This window comes from Rhinatrema bivittatum, chromosome 3, assembly GCF_901001135.1.
Source record: "Rhinatrema bivittatum chromosome 3, aRhiBiv1.1, whole genome shotgun sequence".
In the NCBI taxonomy this organism is placed as follows: domain Eukaryota; kingdom Metazoa; phylum Chordata; class Amphibia; order Gymnophiona; family Rhinatrematidae; genus Rhinatrema; species Rhinatrema bivittatum.
Genome location: NC_042617.1, coordinates 553,376,555 through 553,389,444, shown reverse-complemented (window position 1 = coordinate 553,389,444; position 12,890 = coordinate 553,376,555). Strand labels below are relative to the sequence as shown.

The window sequence follows — 12,890 nt, the reverse complement described above, 5'->3', positions numbered from 1 at the left end:
AATATCCTGAAAACCCAACTGGCTGGGAATCCCCAAGGACAGATTTAAGAACCCCTCCTCTGGATTAGGGTTTTCAACCCAGTCTTTGGGGCACACCTAGCCAGTCAGGTTTTCTGGATATTCACAATGAACAAGCATGAGATAGATCTGTGTGCACTGCCTCCATTATATGCAAGTCTCATGTATATTCATTGTGGATATCAAGATAACCTGACTGCCCAGATGTGCCCCCAAGGACTGGGTTGAGAACTACTGCTCTGGATATTAGGCATTTATACAATATGAATATAAGAAAGGCTATGCTGGGTCAAATCACTGCTCCATTAAGCCCATCATCCTGTCTCCAACAGTGGCCAATCAAGGTTGCTTGGAAGTACCACCCAACAGATTCTAATGGGGAGATCCATTCCCTGCTGCTGTTCACTCCTAAATATATTCAATCAGTTATGCTTCATATTACTAATACAAGCACAGTTACTACCATGGCTATAATACATTTTGCATAGACATTTCTATAAAGTAATTACCTTGTAAAATGTCCTTGTATGTAGCATTCTGTAAAAGGGAAGAAAGCAGCATTTGGAAGTTTCTGTAGCCACAACCCCAGCCTTTGTCTCCCAAAGAGGAATGGTAATGGTCCAGGGGTGAGGAAAGCCAGACACGCCGAACATCTTTGCTGTCACTCTGGTAATACCTGTGCAGTGCCTCTATAATTCCTGAAACAGGGAAAATGAACATCCTATTCACTTACATATGGAGGAAGGCAATATTCATCCAATGCAAACTTAGTTCTCCCTGTTAAAGCAAATTGGAAGGGAAAATAGATAAAGGCAATGAAAATTCAGTTAATTTCCACAGCCTCAATGGCTTGCTCAGTTTGGGCATCATGAAATGCTCAGTGTCCTTTATTGGTACAGGAATTTACACATGGTTATGATTGCTAACCAATGGCAGGCCAATTTTTTAAAAAATTACCGCAATTTGCTCAATCCTCCCCAATTTCAAATTAGTTTTCTTCTTTATAGAGAGTGTTGAATTGTGTGGTATGTTGCTGCATTTCAGAATTGTGATCAGAGAACTACAGTTACTGTAGGGTATCAACCAGAAAGGATGCACAGCTAACTTTAACTTGCAGGCCTGAGCAACACAAATTGAGCCAAAAGCCTGCAGGCCTAAGTGGCAAGACAAAATGGAGTTCCAAGCCACGTGGTGACTTCTACAGTTTCACTTTTAAAGACTGAGAAGAAACTAGACAGAGAGAAAATACTGCCATTGTTCTACTATTAGATGTCTGTCTACACTTCACAATTTGCTAGTACATGCTAGCTACGAAGTGGGTATTGTTTAGCATAATGGTTCTCAACCAATGTTTCACCAAGCACACGCAGGTGTGTAGCCACATTTCCCGGTCCACCACTGACCCAGCTGCTCCCCCTACCCGAGCGAAATAGGTCCTCCGCCCAGGCTTAAAATACAGATAGCCTGGGCAGAACCCGGCAGGACAGCTGGAGTCAGCGGACCCGGCATGCTCTCTTCTTCCCGCCACCCCCTCCCCCGTGACCCGGAAGAGGAAGTGGTGAGCAGCAGGTGCTTGCGCAGGAAGAAGAGACCATGATAGTGGGGGCATCAGCCCAAAGAAGAGAAGAGGTGCAGCCTGAAGAATGAGCAGCACGGCTCGAAGTAATATGAGGAACTCGTCAACCCCGCGGCCAATGGGACTCTTTTCTCCGCGAGGGCTGAAAGTGAAGGAGATTGCTGCTGCCTTTAGGGTTGGAAGTGGAGGAGGCTGCTGTGTGTATGTGTGTGTGAGTGTGTGTGTGTGTGTGTGTGTGTGTGAGACAGCATGTATGTGAATGACTGAGAGCCTGTATATGTAAAAGAGTATGTGTGTGATTGAAAGGCTGTGTGTGAGAGACAACATGAATGTAAGTGTATGATTGAGAACCTGTATGTGTAAGCAAGTTTGTGATTGAAAACCTATTTGTGTGAGAGTATGTGTGTATGTGATTGAGATCCTGTGTATGTATGATTAAGAGCTTGTGTGTCTGTTGATTGAGAGCTGGTTTAGGTGAGGGAGCATGTGAGTATGTGATTGAAAGCCTGTGTGTAAATGAGAGAAAAAGAAAAAGCATGTGTGTAAGCATGTGAATGAGAGTCTGTGTGTGAGAGAAAAAGACAATGTGTGTAAATGTGTAATTAAGAGCCTTTATAAGTGAGAGAGGAAAAGCATGTGTATAAGTGAGCAATTGAGAGCCAGAGAGAGAGAGAGGGAGAAAGAGAGCGAGAGAGAATTGCTAATTCAAAACAATCTCAGGGCACCTGGATATCAAACGTTCCCAGGTATGCAGATCAAAACATTTTTCATATCAATTTTATTCTTCATTATTGGGCCTGTGTATTTTGAAATATTTTATTGGTATCTAGAAAATTTTGATATGAGTTTTTAATTATTGGTTATTCCATTCATCAGCTGTTTTGAAATAATCTGTTCTTTTTGTTAGTATGGTTTTGCTGCTATTGATTTTATATTCTTGATTTGTTTTATAAGGGCGGGTGATGTTTCTTTTTTTCCTTTGTTACACTGCATACAGAGACTCTGGCTTGTTGTGGTTTCCAATTCAGTTTTTGTCTGCATGCTTCTAGTTATGCATTTTGGTCTCTTTATTCTTTGTTAGGTGAGGGTCAGCACATGTGATTCAGGTGAAGTTTTCTGCTGGTGTGTAGTTTCCCTTGTCATTCTTAACAATAAAAATACTGGGCCCCCTTTTTTTTTTTTTTTTTTTATTTCCACTGTGAATTTTAATGAGCAGTGTGGTCTGTCAGGTGTGTCACAATGGGAAAAAGGTTGAGAACCACTGGTTTAGCAAATGACCACTGAATCCCTCATTACCAATGAGAACATACGTATACATTCTCACCGAGATGAAGTCATACCAGAAGCCCACCAATCACATATCTATAGTTGGTGGCAACATCCAATCATGATCAATGTTTGGACCCTATGGATCTGAACATGCAATGAAGTCCCAAGCAGAAAACAAGTCTCTGGACTACACAGACCACAGAATATTTTTCCCAGGACTACTATTGCTACGGCTGCTTACTTGCAGACAGAACTTTCTCTCTATTCCCTTGCTGCTGTTCACTTGAATTCTAAGGTCAGAAAATATATTTTCCTATGCTAGGTTGACTACAGGTATTATTAACTGATAAATTCACAAGTAGTATACCCGTATTTACATTTCAAATATTTCAAATTTTATTCCTTATATTAATTAAAACACATAAAACATACCCTATATTTCCAAACACTCACACACTCATTCATTCATCTAAACATCATGCTATACAAAATGTTTTAAAATTAACAATACATCACTATTTCACATTAACATCAAACACATAAATGTTACATGAATATTGCAACGATCCCTAATTACAATGTAAACATATCCATTTAATACTGTTACAATGTAAACAAATTACTTCAAAAACCTTCTTGATCTTAATTTAACAAATATCCCGACAGAAAGCTCCTGTTTCACCCGTTGGTTTCTTCAGGGGATTATTTTTATGCTCACATCCAACGACTTCTGAATAATGTCTTCTTAGACATATGGCTTCAGGTTAGTAGATTGATAGAATAGGAAACACACACAACATAGTTGGTTAACGAATTGATTATAAATGGTATTTTATTTTTGAATTGATACAGTGAAAAAGTAACTAAGGAGAGAAAGATGGCAATAATGAAATGAGGAATTGCAATGAGGAATTGGAAATGAAAGAATTGGTGTAGGAACAAAAATATAGGCGAGTGTGATGACAGTAACAATGACTAGGTTGATTTTTTACTGAAATTGGTTTGAGCTTTATTCAGTGTGGTTAATATTTGTCTATGGAATATATGTCAGTAGTAGATGGTGGGTGTATAAATAAAAAATGGGTGTTTTTTTAATATAATAAATTTTTGATTTAAGGTTCCCCATAAACTTTGATTTGGAAGTGGAGTTATATGTCTAAGAAGACATTATTCAGAAGTCGTTGGATGTGAGCATAAAAATAATCCCCTGAAGAAACCAACGGGTGAAACAGGAGCTTCCTGTCGGGATATTTGTTAAATTAAGATCAAGAAGGTTTTTGAAGTAATTTGTTTACATTGTAACAGTATTAAATGGATATGTTTACATTGTAATTAGGGATCGTTGCAATATTCATGTAACATTTATGTGTTTGATGTTAATGTGAAATAGTGATGTATTGTTACTTTTAAAACATTGTGTATAGCATGATGTTTAGATGAATGAATGAGTGTGTGAGTGTTTGGAAATATAGGGTATGTTTTATGTGTTTTAATTAATATAAGGAATAAAATTTGAAATATTTGAAATGTAAATACGGGTATACTACTTGTGAGCTACTGCTCCCTTTAAACCCCGGCGCATCTCGGCGGCGTCCTTTTCGGCGGCCCACAGCACGGCGACCACCCGCACCCAACCGCCTCCTCCCCCCTGCCGAGGCTTGCGCGATCGGCGCGGCCCATCCGGGGCAAGAGCCTGCTCACCAGCCTCTGCGAAGTGAGCCGTGCAGGAGAGACCAGAGGCAAAGGAGAAACAAAAACGAAAACGAAACTAAAACTTCTGCCGCTCCCGAGCCGAGAACCAAGCCCGCAGGACACAACGTGGTGAGTGAGCCGCGCCCCTAAGCAGGCATCAGGCCAATCAGAGGGCGGCTACTGCTCCCTTTAAACCCCGGCGCATCTCGGTGGCGTCGCGCGCCCGAAGGAGCGCGACCTAAGGGGCCTGCCCCTTAGCGCGCTCCTTGGAGCGTCCCAGAGCCAGGGCCGTTACTCATCCCTATCCATTTATCCAGCGACCACCCATCCAGCCTCCAGCAGCATCCATTCAGTCTCCAGAGGCACTCATCCAGTCTCCAGAGACACTCATCCAGTCTCAAGAGACACTCATCCAGCCTCCAGCAGCACTCATCCAGTCTCAAGAGGCACTCATCCAGTCTCAAGAGACACTCATCCAGCCTCCAGCGGCACTCATCCAGTCTCAAGAGGCACTCATCCAGTCTCAAGAGGCACTCATCCAGTCTCAAGAGGCACTCATCCAGTCTCCAGAGGCAATCATCCAGCCTCCAGCAGCACTCATCCAGTCTCCAGAGGCACTCATCCAGTCTCAAGAGACACTCATCCAACCTCCAGCAGCACTCATCCAACCTCCAGCAGCACTCATCCAACCTCCAGAGACTCTCATTCAATCTCCAGAGGCACTCTTCCAGTCTCCAGCAGCTCTCATCCAATCGCCAGAGGCACTCATCCAGTTTCCAGAGGCACTCATTCAGTCTCCAGAGGCATTCATCCAATCTCCAGCGACACTCATTCAATCTCTATCAGCACTCATCTAATCTCTAGCAGCACTTCCAGTTTTCAGCAGCTCCCATCCAGCACCGATCCAACCTTTAACAATAATGCAATACCGCCCACGCACCTACAAATCACTCATCCCAATCATGATTTCCCCCACTACACAGTTCCTAGGTCTCTCCCTATTCACCATAATCCTATTCAACGCCCAATCGCTCACCAACAAAACTCTGATACTTAACGACATACTGCAGGACACAACCCCAGACTTTTGCGCCATAACAGAAACATGGCTCAAATCCACAGACATCGCACTCATTAACCAACTACCAACACAGACTTACGATTTCTTCTCCATCCCAAGACAAAAAAAAAAAGAGGAGGGGTATCTTCCTAGCTGCTAAAAAATCCTTAAGGTTCACACACCACCCCATCAGTACAGCTACTAAACTTGAACTAGGATTGTTCAAATCAGAACATCTCCAAATCCTTCTAGTCTATGCCCCTCCAGGCTTACTAGAGTCAGACTCCTCACCTATTATCGAAACCATAACTTTGCATCTCAATCTTGACTCCCCTGCTATAATCCTGGGCGACTTTAACTTACATGTTGACAAAGTCCTCCTTTCAACAAACTGTGAAGCTCTCCTCACCGCACTGTCAGCGATGGGTTTCAGCCAACAAATCAACAAACCCACTCATAAAGCAGGCCACACTCTCGATCTCCTCTTTATAAACTCCGGTATTTCTCTTACAAAACAACCAAGTTGCAAAAAAGTCCCATGGTCAGACCATTCTCTAATCTCCACCAGCTTTTCTCTACCTCGATCAGACTCTAACCTCAACTCAAGACCCGCTTTCCTATACAGAAAACCTTGCACCTCGGAACAACTCAGCAAACTTCTAACCGCGGAACTACCACACATTGATGTCTCTACACCCAACTCTGCCCTCCAATCCTGGTCCAAAATAACAAAATCTATAGCAAACACTCTCTGCCCACTGACAACCAAAATAATGTCTTCTAATGCATCTAAACAACAACCCTGGTTTAAAGAGGAACTACGAAAGCTCAAACAACTACTTCGGCAAAAAGAAAGAAAATGGCGCAAAGCCCCTTCACCGACCTCTCTCTCTGATTAAAAACGATCACTCCATCTATACAAAAGTACCACGTTGAAAACCAAAAGAGACTATCATGCCCGGAAGATTCATCATCTCATCTTTGACTCAAAAGCCCTATTCGCCTTTGTTTCAAGCCTCACCAAACCCATCACTCCAGATATCCCACCCGAACAAGCCCAGACTAAAGCAGACGAACTTGCCCTTCATTTCAACAAAAAAATATCGGATCTCCTTAATCAGCGGATTCCAAACTCTACTTCTCCAGATAACACATATTTCCCCCAAAACAAAGACATCCAGCTTAATGCTTTCGAACCCATAACAATCACAGAGATACAAACGGCGTTAAGGAGAATGAAACTGTCATCACACCCATTTGATCAAATCCCTTCTAAAATGCTTCTTCTCATCCCTGACACAATAGCAAAAACCCTTGCAGATATCATAAACTGCTCTCTAGCACATGGTATCTACCCAGATGACCTAAAAACTGCCTCAATCAAGCCATTACTAAAAAAACCAAATCTAAATGCATGTGATCCCAATAACTTCCGCCCTATTTCCAACCTCCCTCTAATAGCCAAAATTATGGAAAAATTGGTAAACACCCAACTATCCAACTACTTAGAAGACCACAGTATTCTGTCCCCAAACCAATATGGTTTTCGCAAAGCAGCAAGCACAGAAACGCTTCTACTCTCACTCACGGACTTCCTTCTCTCTGGTATTGATAAAGGCCAAGCATATTTACTAATCCTCCTCGACTTCTCGGCGGCCTTCGACACCGTCAACCATGCCCTCCTTCTAAAACAACTGGCAAACATTGGTTTAACAGGTACCACATTAAACTGGTTCAAAACATTTCTAGAAAACAGAGGATACAAAGTCAAAATTCACAATAAAGAATCCCAATACCACCCTTCTAATAGAGGGGTGCCGCAAGGTTCATCACTTTCACCCACGCTCTTCAATGTCTACCTGCTACCACTATGTCAATTACTTACAAAATTAAGCCTGAAACACTTCCTTTTCGCAGACGACTTACAGATCGTGATCCCCATAAAAGAATCAATCTCAAAAACAATGGAATACTGGGACACTTGCTTATTAGAAATTAAACTTCTCCTCAGTCTAAATCTTGTGCTCAATGCTTCGAAAACAGAATTCCTGCTCATATCACCGGACAACAATAACATACTTCCAAAACCACCCACACTCCTTCAAACAACCCATGTAAGAGATCTAGGAGCCATCCTAGACAATCGTCTCAACCTCAAACCATTCATTAACCAAACCACCAAGGATCCATGGATTGCTTCTACAAATTGCATATTCTGAAAAGAATTAAACCACTTTTCCATGCTCAGGACTTTAGAACAATCTTGCAAGCAATAATCTTTTCCAAACTAGATTATTGCAACTCGTTACTACTAGGCCTCCCAGCTTCTTATACCAAACCTCTACAAATGGTGCAGAACTCTGCAGCCAGAGTCCTTACAAATTCCAGGAAAATTGACCATATTTCCCCTATCCTCAGAAACCTCCATTGGCTACCAATCCACTATAGAATCATGTACAAGACCATCAACATCATTTACAAAACTATCAACCAACACACGCAAATCGACCTACAAATACCACTTTAAAAATACACTTCTGTCAGACCCATCAGGGAATACTACAAAGAGTCACTCCAAATTCCAAAGGCCAAAACCTTCCAACATAAATCCTTGAGTCTCAGAGCCTTCTCTTCAGCGGGTCCAGCCCTCTGGAACTCTATCCCACCAGATTTGAGACAGGAGCCATGCTTGCTAACATTTAGGAAAAGACTAAAAACTTGGCTTTTCAAAAAAGCATTTCCAAGTCCTGAATAAAACCTTCACGCAACAGCACAATTGGATCTATACACTGTGTCTTATTTATTCATGTTCTATGGCATCTTTAGCCATCCGGTTACTTATTTCCGTTTCATAGTGATGTACCGTGATTTACTCCGTTTCATAGTGATGTACCGTGATTTACTCATCTTGATTTACTCATCTTGCTACTCTATTACATTAATTGTCTGAAATGTAAATATTGCTCTGTTCTTTCTCTCCCCTCTTCCAGTTCCAAGTTAATTTTTCCCCGTTTTATTGTAACTTTCTCACATCCTTTTTCTGATTCTCTGTATTTAAAAGTTCAAGGTTCTTATTGAGAATATTGTTTATTACGCTATGTTATGCTTTCACACTTTGTTAATTGTAAACCGGGTTGATGTGATGCCTGTCATGAAACTTGGTATAACAAAAAAATATTAAATAAATAAATAAATAAAATAAATTTATCACTTGAATTCTAAGCCATGAACTAATCAGCTCTGAAGACTGGGTTCAAAGCTTGACCAGCCCTGCCACAACTGTGGAATGCTTGATGGCCTTGTGCTGCCTACACCCTGGGAAAGTGAGCTATTCCTCCCTTTCCTACAGGCATTGTTCACAGACATCTGTCAACCTTCTGGGTTTTGCCTTCCTGAGGCTGTGGCACTACCTGTCATTTGCCTGCATGGCAGTTGAGCTGCCTTCCTTCTAAGACAGCTTACAGGATCTCTTTGGAGAGAGCGACCACAACAGTGGAGGATGAGATAAGCTGGTTTAATTAATCCTTTAGCTGGGGATAATTAGCTGGCATTGCAAATTGATAAGTGCAAGCTGACTGAGTTAAAGCAGTTTGATTTATGTAACTTCTGCCATAAGAGCATTGCTCTGTATAAAATAAAACAAAATTACATCTACCATAAAAACTATTGTATGCCTAAGCTGCAGCAATAAAACTATTATTCTCAATCTCCAGAAAGGTGTAGAAATTCTGCTTTCTTAAAATTAAATTTGTGAACATATTTATCTGGTTTAAATGGCAGATAAATCATGTAAGACTAAAATCCCTTACAGTACTAAAAAGGACAGAGCTGCTCAATGACCTATTAGAGACTCAACCTGAATTGAACTGGTCTGTTTCCCCAATAGAAACTAAAACAAAACATTAGAAAAAAATCCCAAAAGTCTATTATAGGAACTTTACTGAGAGGTAGGATGGGGAAAGCACATGAAAGTTATAAGTACTATTATCATCTGTGGCAAAAATGTGAATACAATTTTATGAACAGTTAAAAATGTTTTTGGAGGGGGCAGGGGTCAGTAGACAGGTATACAGGCCTAATGATCTTCAAAGATCAGTTTCCCCCTTAGGAATCTAAGTTAAAAAACAAATATTGTATCACTATAGAATTATCTTCTGTAGCTAAAGATCTGTAGTTCTGATTCCTGAAAGCTGACATCATTTAAATAATGTGTAGGGCTAACCAGGCCCCACTATTCTACAAAAAGGAGGAATGTTCCAAAAGATGGGAGATTCAGAAAAAAAGGTGGACACTTAGGAGTGACAGAAGGGTCCATTCCCTAAAGGGTGGGTCAATGAGGAATAATGAAATCACCCAATGAGTCATAGCTGTTAGGAAGAGTCCTAAAACTTTAAGAGAGACATCATGAAAGGATCCTGAGAAGAGACTGCAAAGGAGCTGCACCGTTTTGGGGCTCAATTTGATCCATAGGAGAGAGGTATTCTTTTGTTCCATACAGTGTACTCAGAGACATCCAGCCAGTAGAAAACAGGGAGAGGATTGGTTTCCTATCAAGCCAATCATCTGAGAGTAATGCTGGTACAATAGGAAAACTCTCTAACATTCTTGTGGAGGTCTGAGAGTCAGAGGTCTTTTAAAAATAAGTGAGTCTATGTTGTTTAGAAAGTTACTCAAGCAGAGGCTTCGGAGGGGGGCAGACCCAAGATGGCCGCCAGATGAGTTGCTGTGCCTGAGCGTCCTCAGTTAAAACTTTAAAAAGTAATTTTCCTGCGAAAAATTTACCTTGGATATGGGAAGGAAGTGCAAGCAGAGAACTCCTTACCCCGCGGAAGCCTCGGTGAGTACCCCAATCGGTCCGATGGACGCCCATGTCACGCGCAGCGGCAGAGTAGCGGGAGGCCAGCCGCTGCAGAGAGGAGAAGGGGGAAGTTGAGCTCCCCTCACTGCTTGGCTCTAATTCACCGTTGAGTCCCGCGGAGAGGACCCCACCATTAAATCCAGCTGCCGGGAGAGATGTGCTGATAATGGGGGAGGAAATCTGCGACCAAAGAGTGCAGGATTTCCTACCGGCGGGGCCCGGAGCAGCGCCCAGAGCAGCGCCGGCGGCAGCTTCTAGCCCCTTGGAAGATCAGGGGTAAGGCGGTGAGGAAAGAGGAGCCTCAGGAGGAGAAATTTCGGCAGTTGCTGGTTTCCTTCCCACGAAGGAATTTTACCAATGGTAAGACCGCAAGGCTTTTCTTTTGAAACATTGTGGGAAGCCATAAATGAGATGAGAACTAATATATTACAGCAATTAATACCTGTAACAGAACAAGTAAGAAGGCATGAAAAGAAAATGGAGACTTTTGAAAATTTAAACTTGGAATTGGAACAACAGACTGCTACTATTCGAACTGAGATAAAAGAGCTGCAAACAAACACAATTAATGCTGATGAAGGATAATAAGAGTACTGCTCAAAGAATAGAAAATCTTGAGAACTTTATAAAAAATCGAAATTTAAGATATATAAAAACTTTTCACAACTACCTATGAGATCTCCAAGAGAAGTTGTCAATAAATATATGTTTGAAATATTGAAAATATCTGAAGATATGATTCCAACGATTATGAAGATATTTTATTTATCAAAGTTCAGAACAGAAGCAGTAAATCAAGATGGTGATGCAGAGATTCGGAGACCTGTAATTGATCAGCCTCTTAATCTAACAACGATTTTGGAAACATCTGATACAGAACTGGCTACTCCCGCAACTTTGATTGTGATATTTGCATCAGAGACTGATAGGGAAAGGTTGTTAAAACTGAGTATAAAACATAGAAATGAAAGATTCCTTGGAAATTTAGTGAGAGCTTTCCCAGACGTCTCTCGAGAGACACAGAGGAGGAGGAAGGCCTTTCTCCCTTTGAGACCACAGGTCTTATTAATGAGGGCTAGATATTTCCTCAAATTTCCATGCAAATACGTGGTCAAATATTTGCAAAATACTTATGTTTTTTTTGATCCACCCCAGTTAACTCACTTCTTGGTAGGAAAGACTCCCTTAACAGCTGGAGGCATCTAGTCTCTCATGAGTAAAAAGGTCGCTGTAATTATCCGGTTATATCTTGTTATAGCTCTTTGTACTATTTTCCTTTAAGTTTGGATAGATTCACCCCCTCCCTTTGTGGATCTCATGTAAAGAGATACTATAAATAATTTGTTGGTTTAATCTTTGTGAAGATATTGTGTATCATTTCAATATCTGTATAATGATTGGATGGTATACTCTTTCTTATCAAGAGTTGTTCTTGAAAGTATTATAAATTACATAAATTAAAAATTTTAAAAAAAAGAAAGTTTCTCAAGCATAATGAACTGCCTCTGCCTTTTTGTGATTTCAAGAAAACTTTTCCCCATTTTGAATCTTGTACTCTAGACAGTGTGTCTCTTTGTACACTGAACTTTGATTCTTTTAAATAAAAGAAAAGTTTACTTACTGTAAATAGGGTTCTCTGTAGACAGCAAGATGAATTAGCCATGATATGCGGGTAATATACGATGATGAACGAATCCATTTCTTTTAGCTCAGAGATTTTACATTACTGAGCATATGAGGGAGTTACTGTTTGCTCACTACCTCTTGATCCTCTCAGTAAATTGCCAAGCTTAGCTTTAGTTAGAGTTAGTCAACTCTCCAGGTAGGTGGGCAAGTATTAAGCATGGTTAAGTCATCCTGCTGCCTACACTGAACCCCATTTCTGGTAAGCAAAAGTTGCTTTCTCCATCGACAAGCAGGGCTGAATTAGTCATGAAAAGTGGGGTTGCAGTGGAGCACTTTCTGGGGGGAAAAAAAAAAAAAAAAAAAAAGACAACCTGCCCCCCCCCCCCCCATCCTTGGAGAGTGGACTACTAGGGGTACAGGATGTGCAAAACTGCTTCCCATAAAGTTACCATCACTTCTTGATAGATTGGGAAGACCAGGGGTAGAGAATTTCAGTCCTCAAGAGCCACAAATGGGCCTGGTTTTCAGGATATCCGCAATGAGTATGCATAAGAGATTTAGATGCAGTGGAGGCAACGCTTTCAAATCTAATCTCATGCATATTAATAGTAAATATCCTGAAAATCACGCCTATTTGTAACTTGAAGACTGGAATTTGCCACCCTTGGTCTAGACCGTAATGGGACATGAAGGTATGAGCTAACAACCAAGTTGCAGCTTTGTAAATGTCCAATAGGCACAACTTGCAGATGAGCCACTAAGGTAGCCATCTTTAGAGAGGTAGCCATGTT

The 12,890-nt window shown here is 41.2% G+C and overlaps 1 protein-coding gene across 1 annotated transcript in view; it reads right to left on the bottom strand.

Annotated features, from left to right (window-relative positions):
* The window catches only part of ZUP1 (zinc finger containing ubiquitin peptidase 1), a 79,724-nt gene that overhangs the window by 35,382 nt on the left and 31,452 nt on the right, over nt 1-12,890 (bottom strand). Inside the window, exon 6 of the mRNA XM_029596448.1 lies at nt 528-716. Coding sequence (XP_029452308.1) covers nt 528-716 — 189 coding nt within the window. The remainder of the gene's footprint in view (nt 1-527; nt 717-12,890) is intronic.